Source organism: Lissotriton helveticus, chromosome 7, assembly GCF_964261635.1.
Source record: "Lissotriton helveticus chromosome 7, aLisHel1.1, whole genome shotgun sequence".
NCBI lineage: Eukaryota > Metazoa > Chordata > Amphibia > Caudata > Salamandridae > Lissotriton > Lissotriton helveticus.
Genome location: NC_136068.1, coordinates 573,680,672 through 573,705,125, shown reverse-complemented (window position 1 = coordinate 573,705,125; position 24,454 = coordinate 573,680,672). Strand labels below are relative to the sequence as shown.

General features: G+C 40.8%; 1 protein-coding gene across 8 annotated transcripts in view; it reads left to right on the top strand.

Moving 5' to 3' along the window:
* Positions 1 to 24,454, top strand: part of LOC144768773 (uncharacterized) — a 9,320,023-nt gene that overhangs the window by 9,109,591 nt on the left and 185,978 nt on the right. For all 8 annotated transcript variants that reach the window (XM_078652700.1, XM_078652694.1, XM_078652695.1 and 5 more), the window contains one exon: positions 14,518 to 14,753. In XM_078652700.1, coding sequence (XP_078508826.1) covers positions 14,518 to 14,753 — 236 coding nt within the window. The remainder of the gene's footprint in view (positions 1 to 14,517; positions 14,754 to 24,454) is intronic.

The following is a 24,454-nucleotide window of genomic DNA, read 5'->3' as shown; positions in this document are numbered from 1 at the left end:
CTAACATGGATATTCAATTCGTTGCTGACAACTCTATTGCTGTGGCTCGATATGTGACGTCTTACATCACAAAAAAAGAAAAGACAGAACTGAAGGAAATGTGGGAGGACATTTCACATGAAAAGAGTATAAGCAAGAAATTATACAGTTACAGTCTAAAGATGTTGTCACATCGAGAAATTGGAGCATATGAATGTTCCGATCGATTGTCATCAGCAAGTCTATATGCCAAATCTAGAACCATCATTTGGGTGAGTCTAGGTCTTGCTGCAACACGAAACTGAGTTTTGAAATCTGTACAGGAAATAGATTATTTGGCGGAGAAAGAACCAGAAAGTACAGATATTTTGAAGTCAAACATGTTGGATACATACTATCCAAATAGAAGTCCTTATCTTGAGAACGCTTGTCTCTATGAAGTTCTGCAAAGATATATTTATAAGAGGAACATCAGAGAAGATATCAATAATGGAATATATGCTGTCATTGGATGTGAAGGATGTCTAGTGAAACAGAGAAAAGATCATTTGATTAATCATCGAAAATTGAGTTGTGAAAATCCAGACAAAAGAGAATTTTACTATTTGGCTCTTTTGCAACTCTTTAAACCATGGCGTACAGAAGAGGAACTACTTGGAGATTTTCTCTGTTACGAAGACTCTTTTAATGCAACGAAGGATACCATAGAATGTCCTGTTTTTCCAAATTATCTGCAAATGTTGAATGAAGAAATAGAGCAAGAAGCAATAATTGCTGCAGAGATTGCGAGAGACAGTTCTCAAGACAGTCAGAGTTCTGCTTCATTGAGTCAGGATCCACTAGGAGGACCAATTATCCAAAATGAAGCTGCCACTGCCATGGATGAGGTGGAAAGAGCTATGGAGCAAGTTCAAGAGGATGTAATTAATTTACAAGATTTGGTGAAACAATTAAACCTTGAGCAGAAACAGATATATGATGAAGTCACAGAACAGTTTGAACATGGATTCAGTCATGAGAAGAAAGAGTGCTCATGTACATCATTTAAGCCTGTCCAACTGTACGTGAGTGGAGAAGCGGGAACTGGAAAAAGTTTTCTGATTAAAGCAATTGCAACTTATCTGCAGAAAAGGACTGAATCACCGCTGTCTTGTGTTGTTACCGCTCCAACTGGGCTGGCAGCACATAATATTAAAGGGATAACTTTACATCGTTTACTGATGCTGCCAGTGGAGCATGATAACAAATTGCAATACCACAAGCTATCTGGAAATGCGTGTTCCGAAGTTTCCAGAGTCCTGAAGAAAATGAAACTTCTTATCATTGATGAAGTAAGCATGGTCTCAAATCTAATGCTTGCTTTTGTGCAGTTGAGAATGCAAGAAATTCTTAGAACAGATTATGATGTGTTATTTGGAGGAAAACACATTATTGTTTTTGGAGATCTACTGCAGTTGACTCCAGTGAAAGGACAACCAGTGTTTAAAATGGTCACGCATGAAGGTACCAGGAAGTGCCTAGGAAGCATTAGAAATGTTAATATATGGTTAAATTTCAAATATGCAGAACTACTCCAAAATATGCGGCAGGCAAAGGATGAAGATTATAAAAATATTCTACAAGATGTAAGAATCGGAAAAGTAAGTCAGCATGGGAAAGAAGCTTTACATGGACGATTAATTTCAAATTTGTACCCAAATGAAAACATTCTTCCAGAGAATATTTTTAAGAAAATTAACGAGAAGAAATCTGGCATATGTTTGATGCCTACTCTGAAAGAATGTTCCATGTTCAACAACAAAATGTTAAAGTTAGAAAATGAAGAGATAGTGAAACTGGAAGCTATAGATAAAATAGAGCATATGGGAGCAACAATTACTTTGTCAGAAAATTTGAAATCAAAATTGGATTCATTAGAGAAGACTATATCTAAAACTGCTGGTTTTGAAAAGACTCTGAATGTGTGTTTAAATTGTCGTATCATTTTGAGAAGGAATTTAAATGTTGAAAGAGGTCTGGTAAATGGAGCAATGGGTCATGTTGTTGGTTTTGTGAATTACAAAAATAGAGATGGAATTGAAATTTTTAAAATTAAATTTGATGGCATGGACGAAACAGAACAAATTTGTCGTTGTTCAGCTAGATTTTTGCTTGTGAAAGACTTATATGTTCGCCGAAAACATTTTCCTGTTTGTTTGGCATATGCAGTGACAATTCATAAATCTCAAGGTTTAAGTGTAGATAGTGCTTTGGTGAACATTGGAAGTTCTGTGTTTAAAGAGGGTATGGCGTATGTGGCATTATCACGAGTCAGAACTTTATCAGGATTGTACTTGATTGAGTGTGATGAAACAAAGATTTGTGCTGATCTAGATTGTGTTAAAGAATACAATAGGTTAAGAAGAGAGGATGCTCCAGATTTGCCTCAATATCCTCTGTTTGAAAAACGTGTGGTAGGCCGAAAAAGAAGAAATGAAAATAATTGCAGTGAGGTACTAGCAAAAAGACAAAAAGTAGATGAAAATGTAATTGTAAGCAGAAAGAAAAAGGATTCTGTTGAAGATGTTGTTGGATTTCAGTTTGAAAACAGTTCTGGTGTCAACTGCTATGCTAATGTAGTGGTTAATGTTGTTTTTTTTCTTCAAAATTTACAAGAACAGATTGTTGAAAATCGGGATCAAACGTTCTGCTGTTTATTGAATTCTGTGTTTGAGAAATGTAGCAGTGATAGAGCAAAAATAGAAAGTGTTTCAGAAATTAGAAATCTTCTAGACATATGTTCTGGTCAAAATCAATTTTCACAGATTATTCAGCAGGATTGTCAGGAATTTTTAATGTATATGTTTGATGTATTGGAAGATGAAGGAGTAGATATGAAAAATCTTTTTAGCCTTACTTATCAATGGCAGCATGACTGCGACAACTGTAGTTTATCAAGTAGTACTAGAATAGACACTGAAAGATTTATATATTTGAGTTTACCAGACTGCAAATCAGTGCCTTTTAATAATCTAGTTAAAGCAGCTGATCACAATATGGTGTGTACCCAATGTAAGTCTGCAATGCTGTCCACATAATTTTTACAAACTTATGGTAAATATGTGATTTTAATGTTCCAACGATGTAGACCTGATGGAAGTAAATTGTCAACTTCTATAAAAAAAATTGTGGCTTCTCAGTTATCAATTTCAGGAAGAACCTTTGCAACTGTAGCTATTATTTATCATGACGGTCCTTCAACAACATCAGGGCATTACACATGCTATTTAAAAAGTTGTAGAGGTTGGACCCTTTGTAATGACACTCATTTGACTTTCAAACAACGTTTGCCTATTGACTTAAAAAATTCATATCTAGTGTTTTTAGAACCAAAATTTAAGTAAAGGTAATTGGCCTATGAAGACGGGAGCAGTTAATAAAGGTTAGTTTGCTGTTTAAAATTATATTCTGAGTAAAAGTGATCAAGATAATATAAAAAATTGAGTTGTCATATAGGTACTGTAAGTGGATCTCATAGCAAGTGATATCAGTATTATAGGAAATGATGAACATGAGTGAGTCAGAGATGGAATTACGAAAATTTAAATATTGTGAAAATGTTGTTTGAGCCTTTCTTTCAGAACGTCGGAAAAACGGTAATTTTAGAGTTTGTTTTAATTCATTTGAAAATATACTGATACATCTGACACTAAGTTATGACTGAAAAGAAGGAGTATATGTAAATAATGAAACTATTTCAGATGTTCTTCGAGGTTTTCTTCTAGAAAGTCGATGAAATGGAATTTTTAGAGAACAGCAGAGTACTTTCCAATGAAAAGGACCTTCATGATATACTATTTGGCATAAAGGAAAAGTAAGTGAATCAAAGATTAGTGTACATTTGTTATTTTGAAGTTTAGATGGTTTTTTTAAAAACACAATCTTTTTTATTGTGTTTTTTTTCCCCGCTGTCATATGATGAGTAGTTTGAATTCACTTTTTTAAGTGAAATTCAATATATTCTGAGAACAGCAAAAATAAACTATGTAACATGTTGTACAAGTTAATCTATAGTTTGTATTCTGTAATTTAAATTATATTCCCATTGTCTCACACTCACTTTCCTTTTTCCACCCTCTTTCAGATCTTTTTACTCACTTATAATGTCTTTCTTTCACTCTCTTTCAACCCCGTTCTTTTACTCCACTTCTTTCACAACCCCTCATTCTCATTTCAACTGTCTGCAACACCTCTCTCCCTTGCATAACTATTCAGCTTTCAGTCTGTCTGCTTTACTTTCCTTTTCCGTGTTTTCCTTCTTTGCTCTTTTAGTAATTCCTCTTTACTCACTCACCAGTATTGTCACACTCTATCACTATAAATCATCCACTCTCCCTAGCTTATCTTTGTTTCCTCCTTTCTTTTGACCTCTTCTCTCTATTTTCCGTTCACTACCTCTATGTCCTCAGTCCCTCACTCTCCTTGTGTTATGTTCACTTGTGTTTATCTACCTTCTATCATTTCTCTTACAACAACTTCACTGCTCCTCTCTCATCGTTCATCAACCTATTTCTTTTAGTCCGGTTTCATTACTACCCCTCATTTCCTATCTTTCAGTGTCCTTCTCTTTACTTTCATCACCGAATCACTTTCTCTCAGTACCACTGCTTTAGTCCTCTTCTCCTCTCTTTCCTTCTTTTGCTCCCTTACTCATTTTTCTTTCCTCATTCATTGTACTCCACTTCACTCAGTCCTTCCCTTAGTCTCTCTGTCTACTAACTTCCTCACTCCTTTCCCCCAATCCTTCTATATTATCCTCTCTCCCTTCATCCCTTCACTCCATGACTCTCCTTCACTTACTCTCAGTTATCTTCCATTCCTCATTCTTCTAAATGCATCCTTTATTAGACTCCTTTCCCTCTTAGTCATTATCTTTTTACTTACTCCTGTATCCTGATTTAGTTTTGCTAACTCATATTCTTTTAGTATCTTTCTTACCTTCAGTTCATTTTTCTCTTCTTCTCTTCCTTTCTGTCAGTGAATCTATATGCCTTACTCTTAGTAATTTGCTCTCCTTCTATTTCTTTTTCCCTCTTATTGTCCTTCTACCTTACTTTATTTCTAAATACACTGTTATGATTTTTAACCTCTTCATTTGTATCTTTAATTTTAAATAAATATTTTACTAATTATAACTTATTTTTTCTTCTCTCTTTACAGATACAAAATGTAGTAAAAAAAATGTAATTAAAGTTACATTTATTATATGGTAAGTGTGACTAAAAAAATGTAGTTTGTCATGACCCTTTGCTTTAACCTCACTACTATTTTTTCAACCTACCTCACTCCTGTTTCTTTACTCTGCTTCCCTCACTTATTCATATTCTCCATGTTTACTCCCCTTTCCCTATTTGCCCTCCTACATTCAACTTATTTCAGTCCCCATTCTTTACTTCCCTTACCCTCTGTTCCCTTTCCTTTGCTCACTCACTCATTCTCTTTCCCTTAATCATTTACTTCACTCCTACACACACACCTCCCCCCAACACACACACACACTTCTGACATACACCCCACACACACACCACACACACACCTCACACACACAAACACACAGCCACACACATACTCTTCACACACACACACCCACACATCCCACACACACACACACACACTCCACACACATACCCCCCACACTCACACCCCCCACACATATCTTACACACCCACACCTCCACCCATACCCAAACACCCCACACACTCACACCCAGACACACACACGTTACACACCCACACCCCCACCTACACCCACTGACTCCCTATAAGTCACCCACACTGCCTTACTTACCTTTCTTTCCTGTTTCACTCAGACCCTTTCAGTCACTGTTTCCTTTACTCTCTCTCTCTTTTCTGTCTGTCACTCCCCATGTCTTACCCTAATTCTGTTTTTTCACCCTCTTTACTTATACTCACTGCTCTTTTCTCACCCCCCCTCACCGTTGTTCATTTATCCCGGTTCCGTCACTACCCTTCTTTCCCCATTCTTTACTGTCCTTCCTTTTTCTTTCAACACCCACTCACATTCTCCCAGTACCTCTACTTTACTCTTCTTCGTCTCTCTTCCCTAATTTCGCTCCCTTATTCATTTTCCTTTTCTCAATAACATCCTATTATACCTTCTCTGTTTTTTACTATGTAATAAACAATCCCTCTGTGTTGCTCTCTCTAGCTCTCTTCCTCTTAACATTACTCTCTCTGTGTTCTTCCCTCATGCTCACTCCTTCATTAATTTTTTTTTTATTTTTTTTGGGTGCGCGCCCCGGTGCGCGTACCCTAAGGAAAAAAGAATGACCGAGATTCTTTAAAAATATAGTTTTTTTTTTTATAAATTAAAGGTAGTTCTAAAAAGAACTGTTTTTTTATTCTTTTTGTTGTTTTATATTTTTTTTATTCTTTTTTTGAACATGTTTTACTTTTTTTGGCTTTTCTGAACACTTTAAAAAAAAAATTGTATTTTTTATGGGGAGAAACAAAAAACGGAATTGTTAACGGCTCAACTGGAGCAAAAGAAAAATCAGGAAAAAATGAGGGTTTTTTGGGGCAATTGTGGTTGTCACCAGCAAGGACGATGAGCTTTACGCTCTGCTCACCAAAGCTGATGGTCTTACCACAAAAAATACAAGTAACCCTAAATTCACCAAACAGTGGTTGGGTGATTGGCATCGTCTCCCTTGTGTCTGGTCCCGATGGAGTGGGTTGCTTTCTTTTGGAGGTGCTGGATGAAGATTGGGGAAGGTTACTGGCCATTTCTCTGATCTCTGCAGCAGCATAGTTCCTGGGATGCTTGCGCTGCATATGCCTAATCATGGTGTAATTACCAAATGAATATTTCCTATTAGGGTTCCCCCTTGAAAGTTCCATGCCACAGATTAGGCAAGTCACCTTTGGTGCATTGACTTTCTTTTTGCCCTCTGGAATAGAAAAAACTCCCATACTATGTGCTCCTTTGGCCTATATGGGGTATTGTCTTCTTGGAGGAATGTCCTTCTCCCCTCCTCATCCTCCTCCTCCTCTTCTTCTTCCTGACCACTAAACTGATGTTGTGGTGGTCCTCTTGGTGGTGGTGGTGGTGGTGGTGGTGGTGGTGCAGATGCTCCAGCTGCTGCTGCTACTGTAGCCATTTTAAAGTAGAAAAGATTAGAGAGATCTCTAAACAGGTCTTCCTCAGTCAAAGGACAAAGTCAGAATAAGGAAAAAAGGTGGGGGCTTTCAACATTTGGAAAACAAAACTGTTCTGGACCAATGAAAAGTGTTATTTTCAAGTCACATGATCCGAGTTTTCATCATTTGGAAACCAAAACTGATCTGCACCAATGAAAAGTGTTATTTTCAGATCACATGACCCGGGGCGTGCCCGTAGTTGCGCCCCGGGGCGCGCCCGGGGGCGCGTAGCGTAAGCGCGTCAGGATGTTGCACGATCGTATGCGCTCGCGTGCTTCCGGGTGCGCTTACGCAGTGCGTCATATGACGCATCACGCGGTTACGCGAAACGTCACGCTGTTGTTTTCGTTCGCGAGAATAGCGCTAACGGGACGCTCACCGGTACGCGCCCCGGGGCGCGCCGTAACATTGCGCTTACCCGTGCGTTCACCGGTACGCGCCCCGGGAGCGCTCCGGGGCAAAAAAAACCAAAACTATTACATAATTATACAATATAACATTCGTTATAACATTTTTTACTTTTTATACCTATAGAGATTTGCTATTAAAAAACCATTGAAATTCACTGAAAAAACCATAGGTTTCACACCAGTTATAGTTAGGAATTAGCATTTAAAAAAACTATTAAATTCACTGAAAAAACCATAGGTTTCACACCTGTTATAGTTAGCTGGAAGTTTTACTCGCATAAAACCATTGAAATTCCCACGTTATAGTTAGTTGGACTCACTATAACTTGCGCGTGCAATGCACTGCTGATGACATCACATATTACATCATTCATGACGGTTCCGTTCCCAATATCTTTGTTGTAATATGAGGCGCATGTCCCCTAAAAAAGGCATCCTTTTGGCGTTCTCATTTTCATCTCTCGATAATTGTTCCGTGGACACTGTGGAAGACGCTAAACTGGACATGCTCGACCAAGCCATTTGTTCCTTCAAACCATCAAATTTCCTTGCAAACGAGAAGATGCGCCCATCCGCATAATCATTAGTATCTCTGATAAATTTAGAGTGTTTTCTGTCCATAACTATTTCTTCATGTTTATCGATTTCTGCTTCAAGATCCTCTTTGAATTTAGTCATTTCGGATGTTAATTTTAACGCATTAATTTCTTTCTCCACTTCCTGCAACTCATCTTTCAGCTTCTCCAAAGCTATCTTGATATGTTTTATCAGGATGATGATTAGTCCCAAAGATGACTCTAGGACATGTTCGCCCCATTCTTCTAATAATTCATTAGATGCATCATTGTTGTTGGGCATCAATAGTATTCTTAAACCCCTGGGTACCATTTTAGCTTCCAAATATTTCTCTAGTGTAATGATTTCCCAGGATTTGTTTATCTCCTTACGGCTCAATTTCTCCCAATACTTCAATTTACTTCTCGCATCCGTTTTCCCTGATGTAGAGCCTGCACCCGTTTTTTCTCTTGGGGTGGTTTTGTCAAAAAGTTCATTAACTTTTGTTGCGCGTTTTGCTTCGCGCTTTTCCATGTTTGTGCCCGTTTTTTCGTTTCCCTCCAATAGTACTGATAATTTTACAGGCGGATTGACTGTTTATGCCCAATTGTTGGTCGGTACTTTACTGGTAACCAATAGTAGTGTTCTGAATCCGCTGACTCTCAATGGAATAATTGCGGTTTCTGACTAGGTCACTCGATTTCCCGATGAAAAGCCAAATGCCGGTTATTTAACATGCAGACGCTTCACTCGCATACATTCAGAAACACACGCTTACCGTTTCTTGATAGCGCGTGTTCGTTCTCTTTGCTTTTTAAGCGTTTCTGCACAGCTGGTGTCAGCACTGTCAATGTTCATTTGTAGCAGGCTTCCTCTTGCATTTACACAGCATCGGCGGTCGCTGCCTCCCTGGTTAATATTCCTCCAAATCAGTTCCTTTGCGGGAGATGATGCAGCGCTCACTCATGTGCGGTATCCTGCGGCAGAACCAAGCCGCTATTATCCTCAAGACTTTCTCCCAACTGGGAAAAACGGGTCGCACAGCCAACTTTGGGATTTAAACAGCAATCCTTTTTATTATCATTTTCAAGGGCAACAGGCACAGAGATCTACGCGTTTCGGTGTCACTTCACCTTGCTCACGATCACCGGGTTTGCCCCACCCACAAACATTTAACCACAAACATTTTTTCAAAAAACCGTGTTTCCTGTCACATGGTATGCTAAGAATTGTGGTTCTTGTAGTTTTTTCTAGTTTTTGACAAAAAAACGACTATTTCTGAGAGGGTGCATCTCAATTAATAAATAAAAGAAATATCCACAATCAAATGCATTTTAGTCAATTGCCTTCCAATAGGACAACTATCATTATTTGTCCTATTGGAAGGCAATTGACTAAAATGCATTTGATTGTGGATATTTCTTTTATTTATTAATTGAGATGCACCCTCTCAGAAATAGTCGTTTTTTTGTCAAAAACTAGAAAAAACTACAAGAACCACAATTCTTAGCATACCATGTGACAGGAAACACGGTTTTTTGAAAAAATGTTTGTGGTTAAATGTTTGTGGGTGGGGCAAACCCGGTGATCGTGAGCAAGGTGAAGTGACACCGAAACGCGTAGATCTCTGTGCCTGTTGCCCTTGAAAATGATAATAAAAAGGATTGCTGTTTAAATCCCAAAGTTGGCTGTGCGACCCGTTTTTCCCAGTTGGGAGAAAGTCTTGAGGATAATAGCGGCTTGGTTCTGCCGCAGGATACCGCACATGAGTGAGCGCTGCATCATCTCCCGCAAAGGAACTGATTTGGAGGAATATTAACCAGGGAGGCAGCGACCGCCGATGCTGTGTAAATGCAAGAGGAAGCCTGCTACAAATGAACATTGACAGTGCTGACACCAGCTGTGCAGAAACGCTTAAAAAGCAAAGAGAACGAACACGCGCTATCAAGAAACGGTAAGCGTGTGTTTCTGAATGTATGCGAGTGAAGCGTCTGCATGTTAAATAACCGGCATTTGGCTTTTCATCGGGAAATCGAGTGACCTAGTCAGAAACCGCAATTATTCCATTGAGAGTCAGCGGATTCAGAACACTACTATTGGTTACCAGTAAAGTACCGACCAACAATTGGGCATAAACAGTCAATCCGCCTGTAAAATTATCAGTACTATTGGAGGGAAACGAAAAAACGGGCACAAACATGGAAAAGCGCGAAGCAAAACGCGCAACAAAAGTTAATGAACTTTTTGACAAAACCACCCCAAGAGAAAAAACGGGTGCAGGCTCTACATCAGGGAAAACGGATGCGAGAAGTAAATTGAAGTATTGGGAGAAATTGAGCCGTAAGGAGATAAACAAATCCTGGGAAATCATTACACTAGAGAAATATTTGGAAGCTAAAATGGTACCCAGGGGTTTAAGAATACTATTGATGCCCAACAACAATGATGCATCTAATGAATTATTAGAAGAATGGGGCGAACATGTCCTAGAGTCATCTTTGGGACTAATCATCATCCTGATAAAACATATCAAGATAGCTTTGGAGAAGCTGAAAGATGAGTTGCAGGAAGTGGAGAAAGAAATTAATGCGTTAAAATTAACATCCGAAATGACTAAATTCAAAGAGGATCTTGAAGCAGAAATCGATAAACATGAAGAAATAGTTATGGACAGAAAACACTCTAAATTTATCAGAGATACTAATGATTATGCGGATGGGCGCATCTTCTCGTTTGCAAGGAAATTTGATGGTTTGAAGGAACAAATGGCTTGGTCGAGCATGTCCAGTTTAGCGTCTTCCACAGTGTCCACGGAACAATTATCGAGAGATGAAAATGAGAACGCCAAAAGGATGCCTTTTTTAGGGGACATGCGCCTCATATTACAACAAAGATATTGGGAACGGAACCGCCCTGCACCTCAATTCCAGTCACGGCGTGGAAGGGGAAGGGGCAGACAATGGCCCGGAAAAAACGCCACAGAAGAGGTAAAAGGAGCAAGTGGCGGAGCAGAGAAGACTGGCGTGGAGACGAGAACGATGAGGCAGAGGAAAAAATAACAGATGAATTACAAGTAATAAACTTATCTGAAAGATTACTGACCACAACTGAAACATCGTTATTAAAGAGGGGGATAAACTTTTGTCCAAAAAGCCATATGAACTTGGCACAGGTGCGAATTGATTTATACCTGTACATAAGAAAAATTAAACTTGCAAAAGCATTTCGAGAAAAAACACTGAAGGAGAGAGAGACTATTGCAGAAAGATCTAAGGTCCAAAATGTACCACTAACTGATGTTGAAGGCTTTTTGACTCTAATGAATATCACGCAAGATCCAACGCATGAAGTGACCATTTCACAGGCCATAACCCAATGTGGAGCAGGATTAAGTGGTAAAAGACCGAAATCAAAGTTCTACCCACAATTAAGTCCTGGGAACAAAGTGGATCTGTTCCAAGAAGCAGTTATACAGGATTTATACAAAATGAAATTAAATTATGGCCCAGATAACCTATCGAAAGATGAACGACTGGCTCTCAAGCAGCTAATGGAGGATGAAAAAATTGAAATCAAAGTTGCCGATAAAGGCGGCAACGTGATAATTCAGGATCGCAGCGCATATGAAAAGGAAGCGCTTCGACAACTGAGGAACCCAATGCACTATGAAAAATTGAAAACCAATCCAACAATGGAATTAAAAAAGACAATTGATGCAAAATTAAATTGTTGGAAGGAGAATGGATTACTTGATGAAATGGAATTGAAATTCCTCACTGTGGCTCACCCGATTTTGGCAACTATTTACTTTTTGCCAAAAATACATAAGGACCAAAAAACCCCACCTGGGAGGCCAATCATTTCCGCAAAAGGTTCATTATTGGAGCCAATGGCGGAATATGTCGATCACTTCCTAAAACCATCAGTATCAAAACTGAACTCCTACATACAGGATACAAGTGACCTATTGAGGAACTTGGTTGATACACCATGGCAGGAATCTTATTGGCTCATCTCAATGGATGTAATTGGTTTGTACACCAATATTGACAACGACATGGGCATAAAGGCTTGCAAATCCTTTTTAAAAGAAAGAACTTTGGAATTTAACAATCACAATGAAATGTTGGAAGAAATGTTAACAATTTGCCTGGAACAAAACATCTTCACTTTTGCAGGTGAAATCTACAAACAACGGAGCGGGACGGCCATGGGTTTTGCCTTTAGTCCATCGTACGCATGCCTAACCATGGGGTGGTGGGAACAGGAAGTAGCGTGGAGCTCGAACAATGAATGGTTGGTGAATAAAGTGGTGAGTTGGAAGCGATTCATTGATGATTTGTTTATAATCTGGGATGGATCGGAAACAGAATTCCAAGAATATTTTCAGATTATGAATACAAGTGTGAAAAATCTGAAATTCACATACAACATGAGCAAGGAGAGAATAATTTTCTTGGATACAGAAATTTATATAAAAAATCAGCAAATTCATACAACTCTCCATCGCAAAGCAACATCCACAAATGCCACGCTAGAAGCAACCAGTTTCCACCAAAAGTCATTACTAAACAGCATTCCTTACGGTGAGTTCTTGCGAGTCCGGAGGATATGCAGTGAAGAAGATGAATGGAAAAGGCACAGTAAACGTACAATGGAAAGATTCATTCAAAGGAAATACCCATTACAAACAGTAAAAGATTGCCTCGCAAAAAGCTGTACAAAAACACGCGAGGATTGTTTGAAGAGAACTAACAAAGGTAAAGATCCCGAGGAAAACAAGATTCGCTTAATAACAGACTACTCACAAGAGAGTGAAAAAATTGGCAAAATTCTCCGCAGAAATTGGAAATTGTTACAATTAGATAACACGGTCAAAGAGATTGTGGGAACACATCCCACAATAACCTATAGGCGTGCTAAAAACCTAAAAGACCATCTGATACATAGCCACTTCCAGAAAAAGAGACAGGATGATTGGCTGAAAACCAAAGGATTCATGAAATGCCATGGTTGTAAAATGTGCCAGATAGCCAAGCCAACAAAAGAAATAACTTTGGCAAACAAAAAGAAATGGAAAATCAGTCAGTGTATCACGTGCAAAACACCGTTTACTGTGTATGTGGTGGAGTGCCCCTGCCCAATGCTATATGTTGGAAGTACAACTGTTGAATTGAAGAACCGAATCTTACAACATATGAGGGCCACAATTCACAAGGACCGCTCTAATGCCATAGCCAAACACATGGAAATTGCACACCAGGGTGATTGGCAAAAACTGAGATTTTATGGCATCCAAACTATTTTCAAAAGTGAGCGGGGGGGTGATCGAGAGAAAAAACTGCGACAAGTGGAATCTAAATTCATCATTAACCTGAGGACCCTGCACCCGAATGGGTTGAATCAATCGGAGGAATTATATGTGCACCTTTGAACTGTTATAAAAACTATTTGTGCAAGAACAATGAGTATGAGTAGTCAGCCTATTGGAAGGCATTACAAATAATGATAGTTGTCCTATTGGAAGGCAATTGACTAAAATGCATTTGATTGTGGATATTTCTTTTATTTATTAATTGAGATGCACCCTCTCAGAAATAGTCGTTTTTTTGTCAAAAACTAGAAAAAACTACAAGAACCACAATTCTTAGCATACCATGTGACAGGAAACACGGTTTTTTGAAAAAATGTTTGTGGTTAAATGTTTGTGGGTGGGGCAAACCCGGTGATCGTGAGCAAGGTGAAGTGACACCGAAACGCGTAGATCTCTGTGCCTGTTGCCCTTGAAAATGATAATAAAAAGGATTGCTGTTTAAATCCCAAAGTTGGCTGTGCGACCCGTTTTTCCCAGTTGGGAGAAAGTCTTGAGGATAATAGCGGCTTGGTTCTGCCGCAGGATACCGCACATGAGTGAGCGCTGCATCATCTCCCGCAAAGGAACTGATTTGGAGGAATATATATATATATATACATATATATATATCTTCATATATCTTTTTTTATTATTTCCGGGGTAGCCGCACATGGGCGGGAATATTCAGTGCTTATGACTTTGATGAGGATGAGGATACCCCTGGAACAGAACTAGGATTACAGGTAAGTAACTTATCCTTTTCTTCTGTATCCTTCAAAACATAATAACTTTGTCTACTACATTGAAAGGAATCTTTAGAACTCTCCTACATTTCAATCTAGCATCTATGACGTGCAGATATTATAATTATAGGAGAAAAGAGTAATGTTTGAGACAATCTGCAAATCAAAAACTAATAGGGTAATAGTCAGCAGGGAACTGGCTGTGCACTGAAAATATTTATGCACTCAATTCCAGTAGGAAGCTTAACATTGGAAATAACCTGTCTATTTCCTTTCAGGTAACACCATAGACTGGACACTGAGCGATATTTACATCAATGCTTTATATTGGGTCGTCTCACGCCTCACCATAACAGGATATGGTGATGTCCGGAACCGATGGCTCAGCGAAGTATGGCTCACAATTTTAGCCATGTTTGTGGGCAAGTTTGTGGTCGGCTACGTTCAGGGTGTATTCTCAGCTACAGAAGCCAATGCTTATGCACTGCAAGTGTCCTTTGAAGAAAAGATACAGGTAAGAATCTTCTAAATATGCCAACGATGCAAACCCACATGCGCACAAAGGCACGCTTCTTTCTGAATATTGCATACCTTATGTAACAAGTTATTGCTCAATACATGCTATAATTTCACTCGGATATAGAAACTTCTAGATACAGGTTATTGCTGAATGATAGAGGGGCAGGTGTACTGCTAACTATCTATCTGCTTCCTTTGAATCTGAGAAACATCTATGTAGGGCTCAAACCTGCCAAGGCTGGGCCTAAGAGGTTTGGGTTTGGTTAAAATGGGGCCTGCTCATGTGTATTTATTATTTATGTATCTAACTGTTAAGGGACCTATACCGTGATTGTGTCGTGCTAAACCTTAGTTTAAGCCACTGAAAACCATAAAGTGTGTGGTTGGGTTGGTGGTATTCTGAGTGGACCAATGTCTAAGTAGGGAGAAAGGGAGCATGCCCAGATATTGGACAAGCAGCAAAGTTCACAAGTGACATAAAACATGGTGCTGCAATTAAAAGGTTTTATTTTGACCACCAGCGACAGTTACTATGAATAAATCATTGTACGCATCATGATGCTGTAAACATGAACTGCCTTTTGACAACCTGCAGTGTTGGCCAATAGTCACTAGGCAAGGCGACATACCTTAGGCTTGTAGTAGCCTTACTGCATTCTGTGGCAATGCTGTTTCGTTCGCACATTGACGAGGGGATTCAAAAAGTAGAAAACATTTAGAAAGAGTCTCTTAGACTGATAGGCCTCAGGGCAAGCCATTCTGTGAGCCAGGATCAACCATGACAAATACCAGCACGATTAACCCGCTCAATGGCCAAGGTATATGCAAATGCTGACATATTAACTTCAGAGACTAACATCTGCTAACACAGGTAGGAGCGGAGTTAATTCAGCCTTTTCTTTAGCTGCAGAATAGTCTCCTATAACGGCACACACACAATTAAGTGCTCTCTGATTAATCATAATTCCTAAAGAGTTTTTGTCCTCACAGCTATCACTTCTGCCAGATGTTATGATGAGTTTCCTTATTTGCTTTACCATTTCCATTTGGAGGTCTTTAGAACAGACCCTAACTGTGCATTGAAGGTTGTTTCTCATATCCATTCCAGGCAGCCTACTTTGCTGCCTTCGCTAATTTCAAGGCCTATGTAATGAAAGATGATTAACGAACTTGCTATTTATTTAGCTACCCTGTCATCGGATAGTTGAACTGGAAACGTTTTCTCTGAGCTGTACATCCAGGGCCAGCTTTAGGGCAATGCGATTGGTGCGGCCGCACTGGGCGCTGACCTGTGGAGGGGGCACCAACCTCATGGGGGGGCGCTGTGTTTACCAATAACCTATGATTGGAGGGATGAGGGGCACTCCTGGCTGGTGGTAGTGAGAGAATCCGAGGAGGCAGTCATGGGGTGTGGGGGGCTTGCTAGTGGCCTGACAGTTAACACAAGAGCCGCAGAACTCCATCACCTTCTGGGACATGTCTGACCAGTAGAAGTGAATGACTAACCTACTCCAAGTTTTAGTCTGGCTAAGATGCCCAGCTGGGTCTGGTGGCTCAGTGGCCTAATCCGTCCACTGCAGGGGCTTGTGTTTGACCTCATGGTCACAGGTTCTAATCCAGGCAGATATACTCAGCCTTTCATCCATCTGAGGTCGATAAAATGAGTACCATTGATTGGGTTACAGTAAACCTCTGTTATTCACTGCCATGATGCCTACGGGTGATTTTGCACTTTACAAATACACATGTTATGTTATGTGCTAAGGTGAGCAAGAGCTCTCTGTACTGCTGATGCACTACCACTCTCCTAGTGGCACCAGGTTTGGGTTCTCTGGTCTCAGAACACAGGAGACTCTCCTACCAGTAGGTGCTGTGGGAGGCACTAATATCTCCGTTTTCGCGGCCAATGGCTTTTTGTCTCAGGCTCTCAAGAATGGAAGTCCTCTGTCCCTGGCAAAGATCTTCCCCAAAGGGTCCACCTGGGCCCAGGAGCTCCACTGTGTAAGGCACTAGTTCCTGGGGCTCAATTCCCTCAAGGGCTGACAGGTCTTCTTCCTGGGGAGAGGAGACCTGAGCTTGTTTCTCACTAGAAGTTGTGTTCCCAGCCTTGTTGCCTTTTCTCTTGGAAGATTGTGCCAATATTTCAGGCTTTAATACCTCTGTTTGCCCTAGGATTGTTTTGTGCTTTTGTGTTTACACACACCTTTACAGGTATTCCCAGCATGGCTGCATGGCTTCTCATCTCTACCTCATCCAATGGTGAGGTCTCCAGATCATTACCTAGCATACATTCTACAGGACTTGCAGAGAACACAACCACCTTCTTTTGGCCAGTAACCCCTCCTCATTCCAAGGTCACCCTAGCCATGGGAGGAACCTTGACAATGTTATCAGTATTGATAACTGGATATGTATGTCCAGTTAAGTACTGTTCTAAGGATCTCAGTTTTTTAGTCACCATGTTAACACTTACACCTGTATCAATCAGTACTTCTACTTCAACCCCATTGATGTGTGGCTTTTGTCTGCATTTCTCCAGGCAACTGGGCCAGACAGCCAGGGTAACTATATCCAACCCACCCTCTGAGATTAAGGTAGCTTCAATGTGCACTCTGACCTGGTCAGGGCATGCCAAGGATCCCATCTGGAGACTAACAATCCCTGAAGGTGATTGACTAGTGGAAGCCTTTTTAGAGCAGGAAGAGTCCCCAGTTCAGTGACCATTCTGCTTGCAGATGTGGCACCAAGCGTTCCTGGGATCCCAGTTTTTACCCTGGTACCCACCCTTTGATTGGGAAGTACTTTTGTGCCCTTCCTCCTGAATAGGTTTTTGGGGGGCTTTAGAAGGGTTTTCCCCATTTGTATCCCACATGTTTCCCTTGTGGGGAACAGTACCCCTTTTGTTTGGTCACCCCCACCATGGTTCTTTATGGGCATCCTTGTTTTGACCCAATGGTCATCCTTCTTCCCCAACTCTTGGGGAGAAACCAACCATAAGTCCACTAAGTACTGATGCTGTTTTTAGGAAATACAACTACTCAACAGATGCTCTTTCATTATCAAATTATAGAGCCCTTTATAGTCTTTCAACTTACGGGCTTTCAACCAGTCACCTAGTGTTTTGTCTGATAAGTCCACAAAATGTATCCAGGACTGATTTGAGCTTTTGTATGTCTCACTGTACCTAATCTGTACTCCTCAGTGGTGAGTCTAAAGTCCTCAATCAGGGTATCCTTCACGAGGTCATAGGTCTCAGCATCTGCCTCATCCAGTGTCTATCCCTGCACTTTCCTGAGAACAGCTCCCACAGTTGAGAGCCCCAGTGTCTCTGGTGTAATTTCCTCATTTAACCTGCCCTTGCAAAAGCAGTGAACCATTTGGTAATATCATCACCCTCAACATATTTGGGGACACTCCTTTTGGGGAATTGGGGTTCAAAACTTTCCTCTCTCTCCCTGTATATTTTGCAGCCATCACTGATGGGACCTAAACACCTTTCAGCCCTTTTTCTTTCTATGGCCAGGAGTATGGCCTCAAGGGCTGCTCTTTTGGCTAGTCTCACAAGTACTAAATCCTCTTCCTCCTCTCCCTCCATCTATTCTACCTGTCTGGAGTGGCCTGACTACCCCCCTCTGTAGGGGCAGGCACTCCAGGTACAGTTTTAAGGTAGATGTGAGGGGCTTCCTCATCACTTTCTCTAGTTAGGTTGGAGGGACTACCCCAGGAGTACTGTCTCCAGACTCACTTTCACTGATCACATCCTCATCTATGGGATTATCAGTGTCATATGTAACACAGAACAACATTCTCTTGCTCACGCTAACAGTATATCAATTATATCAATGACAGCGTGACAAAAGCTTGAGTCATCGCTGGAACATGCACTTCAGTACATTCACAACAGCCTTAGCCAACACATGTTTCGTCGCGCTTACGGTTGTACGCAGCGACCTCTTCAGGGCTAAGAATCTAACAATAATACAGAATTAGGAATGAACGGTATGCAACAATGTCATCCAATGTCAGTTTCCCGTTGTGACAGACTAATTTTGAAGGATCAGCTCATGTTGCCTACTTAAAAGTGGACAATTCATCAAGGTGTGTTGGTGTAGAGCTCAAGGGTCATGGAGTATTGATCAGCCTTATGCTTGATGGGCTAATGCATAGTAGTAAAACAAATACCATTGGCCATCTTGGAGTGTCTAATTTCTGCCTCCGGTTTACTAACAGAGACAGTGATGGGCAAATAACGGCCCGAGAAGGAGTAAAGAACATATCAAATAAAGCGATTGTAGCTGTGTGCATCCAATAAGGATCTGATAGTATAATTTTGATTGTCGCTGTGTGCATACAGAAAAAAAGGTTCTGTAGAAGGAAAACAATGCAGATGCCCCCATGTAATGGTGTGTCCACAGCAAGATTAGAAATGTAAAAGAGAAAAATGTAATAAAAAGTAATAAACGGAACGTGGGTAAACCATCCCTAGGGTAACACATCCATCTGGATATAAGTTACCTGAAACAATAGGTTTTTTAATATTTGAATCCATGACCATCTTATCCCTAAACCACAGAGACTAAAGAGCCAGCAACATCGATTAACTCCAGTTCCACTTCAATGGACACGCCGGTGACCAGGGAGAGTGAACATGAGGGGACTGGAGGTAGGGACAACCCTTTTTTACAGGAAGTTTTAAGAATAAAGAAGGGGAACTGAGAGCAAAACCGATGCACTCCCACCACAGGTGGACACAGCGGGGAAAGAGAGGGGGCTTGGCAACAAGACAGAATGAGTACCAGATACTGGAACAAGAAGCAATAGGGGACCCCACTGTCATCAACCTCACTGACAAATCTATTAGCCAAGCAAAAACTTCACTATTACAAAAGGGTTTGAGCTTCTGCCCAATGAATAGGGGAGATATTTGCAAGGCCAAGGTTGATGTGTTTAAATTTGTCAGACGCTTTAAACTTAAAAAACACTTTGCACTTTTTCCATGTACCAATAAAAACAGAATCACACCGCAAATCAACCTTTCATGTGATGATTTGACAATTCAGGATGTATTGGATATTAAGTTGTTAATGTCTCTCTGTGAATGTGAGGGGGACCCAGTGACAATGGATAGACTGCTCTACGAGCTTGATGTACAAACAGACCTGAATATTAGCAGTGGACTTATATCCAAATTGAGATGGACTCCCCCAATGCGGGTTGGCAATAACATTGACATTTTTTATAAGTTAGTCATGTCAGACTTAGACAAGTGTGTAGTTTCACAACACCCATACCACAAGTGGACAGGCAACCTCACCCATACAGAACGGGAAGCACTACACCAACTGATGGCAGATGACAGTATTACAATATGGGAGGCAGACAAAGGGAGCAATGTGGTGCTTATGAACCAGGTTGACTATGATAGAGAGATCATCTCACAACTCAATGACATAGATTGCTATGAGAAACTATCCTCGAACCCCATCTGGACACTGACTAGTCTCGTCAATTAGAAACATAAAGGCTGGCACGATCTCTGCCTCTTGGACTTTTATGAGCATACTTACATCAGAGTAGAATACCCTAGACACCCATGCTTGTATACACTGCCTAAAGTGCACAAAAATCTCCCTTTCCCACCAGGCCGACCCATTGTGTCTGGAATTGGTGGACCCACAGAGAAACTATCTAAGTATGTGGATTTATTTCTCCAGCCGTTGGTAGTTATTAGTCCTATATCAGAGACACGAAACACATACTCAGCACGCTGGCAGACATTACTTGGGACAAAACTATGACACTAGTTACTCTGGATGTCACTGCCCTGTATACGAGCATCCAACATGACCAGGGCCTACTGGCATTAAAATGCAACTTTAACTCTCGCCCGGCTAGCCTCTGAGAACATACAGTTATGATAATGGACATGACACAATGATTCTTGAAAACAATGTGTTCCTCTTCAAAGGGGCATGGTATAAAGAGATACATGGAGTAGCTATGGGCTCTAAATTTTCCCCATCATACGTCAATCTTTTTTATGGGGTGGTTGGAGGGGAGCTGGATTGGGGCTTTAAAGGCAGTGATTGGAGTGACGCTATTCTTTTCTGGGGCTGGTACGACTGCCTCCTAGTTTGGACAGGCAACACTGAGAGGCTGTCAGAATTTGTAACATACCTTAACAGTAATGATGCTAATATTAGATTTACCTACCAACATAGCAAGAGCTTAATCACTTTCTTAGACGTGGAACTCTTTGTCTCCAATAACAGAATTGAAGACAGGCTTCACAGGAAGGCTACGGCATGCAATAGTATATTACATGCCACCAGCGTGTACCCGAGACATCAGACTAATGCTATCCCCTACAGGGAATTTGTATGAGCATGACGCAATTGCAGTATTGTATTGAAGGTGACTTTGTGAGTTGCCTCAAAAGCATGGGGGACAGATTCATGCGCAGGGGTTACAGTTAGAGGACAGTAAACAATGCATTGAACAGGATCTCAAAAGTAGAGAGATAACAGACACTTCAGGATGAAAGCAAGCAAGAGGACCCCAACACTACTCAGCTTGTTATGGACTACAATGTGCTCAGCATGGCACTCACAAAAAGCATGAGGAAACGTTGGCACTTACAACATGCTGATAAGACGTTAGAACGTTTCATTTCTTCCAGACCAGAAATGACTTTCGGCAAGCGGAAGAGTCTTAGAAACTTACATAGTCATAGTTATCCTAGGATAGGCAATCAGGTACATTTACTCTTGGCTCTCGGACTTGGTTTTTAGGTCGAGCCTAGAGCAGCGCAAGCGCTGCACTAGTAAATCGACCTCTTGTAATCCCTTCAGCTTTCTTCCGGTTTAGAAGAAGCTTGTGCGTGTGGTGCTCACATGCGATTGGCCTTTGCGTCTGGATTCAGCACGCACTTGGCCAAAGGTGTGTGGATGTCTCAGCTTCTTTTGAAAGGTTTACTTCAGGAGCGTTTTGCTCTCGGGAGGCAGCAGCGGCGTGCGGGGGCCATATGTTTTTCATCAGCGTGGGCGCGCTTGTTTTCACACATCATTTGTCCTGACCTTGAGACTGCGCTGGCCTGAGCAAGTCGGGTTTCAGTACATCTTCCTAGACTGGCGGCTTGCCATTGTTTTCATTCAGGAAGGCAACTAGGGCACTACAAACCATGCCCTGTCTTGTATGGTAGAGCCATTTTGTGGCTAAAAGCATGTATTGAAAAATGAAACCCGCATTCATTTAATTCCTTTTGATGTTGCTTCAGCAGTTACAGACAGTTTTGCAAACAGATTTCTTCTAATCGTTTCTGAAATCGTATCACTCACATTTTACACACAGTTCACCCCTCTTCAGTTTTAACGTGTATCGTGAGCCAGATCAAAAAGCCAATTACGCAGTGTTTGGCTGTTGGAGAGCCAACCTTGGAAACACTGCATTCTGTCTTACTGTTCACTGTAAGAGTTACACTACAGAAGGGCTCCCAGTCGTTTTATTTGTGACCTTAATAGTGATCTGAAACCAATCCACTGTTCTCATTAAAGCAAGCACATTTCATCGGTTTATTCTGCCTACCCTCTCCATTCTTTACTTCCACTGCCCCTGTCATTTGCATAAACGCTATGGAAGATGTGAATGTTTTGCAAGGCCTGGCGGCTGCGCATGAGTGCACCTGCCAGGCATCGTCTTCCACTGGTTACATTTCCTCTAATTTTCTTTTTGTATCGTCGCTGCCTGTCAGTTCCGGTGGGCCTCTGAAACACGCGGAAATAACGGGGTCCTACCTGACTGAAGCTGCTGTCGGAGACAGTCTTGCTTAACTGCGCCAAGGCCATGTTCTCTCTTCATACGAGTGAAAAGTATTGCTGTAGGGGCTTACTGACTTGCTGACATAGGGCCCGATGTAGGTAATAGGGAAATACCGATTCCTAAATACTGAATTTTACCGATTCAATATTTAGAAATCGGTATTTCAGATGTAGGTAAGAATTTGGTAAAAAATACAGAATTCGTAATATTCGTTATTACCGAATCAGTAATTGAGATTCGGTAATAACGAATACCTACCCATTCATTCCTATGGGCTTGGAGGCCCATAGGAATGAATGTGAAGACATTCGGTATTACCGATTCGGTATTACTGAATCGGTAATACAGAGAGGTATTTCAAGGGTGCCAGGGTGTCCAAAGGACACCCTGTTGCACCCCTGAAATGTGCATGTGTTCACATGTGTCACACATGCATGCCCTAAGGGTATGGATGTGTGCCACATGGCACATTTCAAAAAGCAAAAAAGTGCTTTTTGAAAGGAAATCGCTACTTACCACCAACTCGAAGTTGGTGGTAAAAAGCGTTTCCTTAAGGCTTAGGTGCACTGTTTTAAGTGCTACCTACATTGCATTTAAGGAATCGGTATTGCCGAATCCTTAAATGCAAGGCCAATAAGGAATCGGTATTAAGGAACCGGTATTTACCAATTCCTTATTTCCGATTCCTTCCCTACATTCCACATGGCTAAATACCGGTCGGTAATGGTGCAATTTACAGAATTTCACCGTTACCGACTGGTATTTGCCCACCTACATCTGGCCCATAGTCTTATAGCCCACCGCACTTTATTGGCTATTAAAGGAAAATGTTTTGCCTCAGACCATTTTATGTCATCCATTTTAATTATCACGTTCTGCTTCAGCTAGTAGTCTTGGATTTTAATCAACCATTCTTTTAAACTCTCTCAATAAATCTGAGTCTTCATCTTTACAGTATTCGGAGATTGTGTTTACTATGAAGCATATTACTGTCTGCCCTCTTTCGGGCCATTTAGAATTTGTTCGGATGTTACTTTCTTGCCCATATTCCTTTGATATGTCTGCATCTATTACTGCTTTGTTGGCGAGCTGATCTTTTTTGTTTTAATTTCCACTTTTTTGTGTGTATGTATCGACTTTTTAGTCCCCTCTTTTGTGCGCTCCAGATATGGGGTTTCTCTCATCCCGTCTCCCCAGTCTGCTGCTATGTCTTCTACCCTTTCACCTTGCACAACTTCCTGCTTTCGCTTATCTTCTCCACTACTTCCGCCATTTGAATACATTGCCAGAGTTTATTACTAAAACTCTGGTGTTGCCTAGTTTTGTGAAGATATAAAAGGATATTCCTCGTGATACTGCAATTCATCTTCTGAATGAATCCCCTTGCATCATTGCGGTTACCTGGATCCTTTCATGATGCATTTGTATCAATATTTCCTTTTCGGGTGTAAACACACACTAATAAATATCGTAGAACTCTTTTCATTTCAGTAATGAGCACTCGTGGTTTCATGAGAGTTCTCGAAAATGGGAATCTTGGAAAAAGGCTTGTACTGCTTCAGCACTCACTGAATGTGAGAAGACTCGAAGAAAAGACCCTTACCTACAGGAGCGTATTAAATATAATCTTGCCACAAACAAAAAATCTGATTTGTAATCTGATTTGTAAACTGCACCTCTACCCGGACAAGCACAACCTGACAGATGGATAACAATTATTTTATGCAATGTGGTCTCGGCCACATAGCATGCCTAGTAGACACACGTAAAGTCCAGGAGAAGGGACCAGGGTTATGGGTGACTGAACAGAATTTACCGGGGCTGAAGATAGAAAAGGTCTGTGCCCCTCCACCAATAGTAGCCTGCCATGTTTTGTTC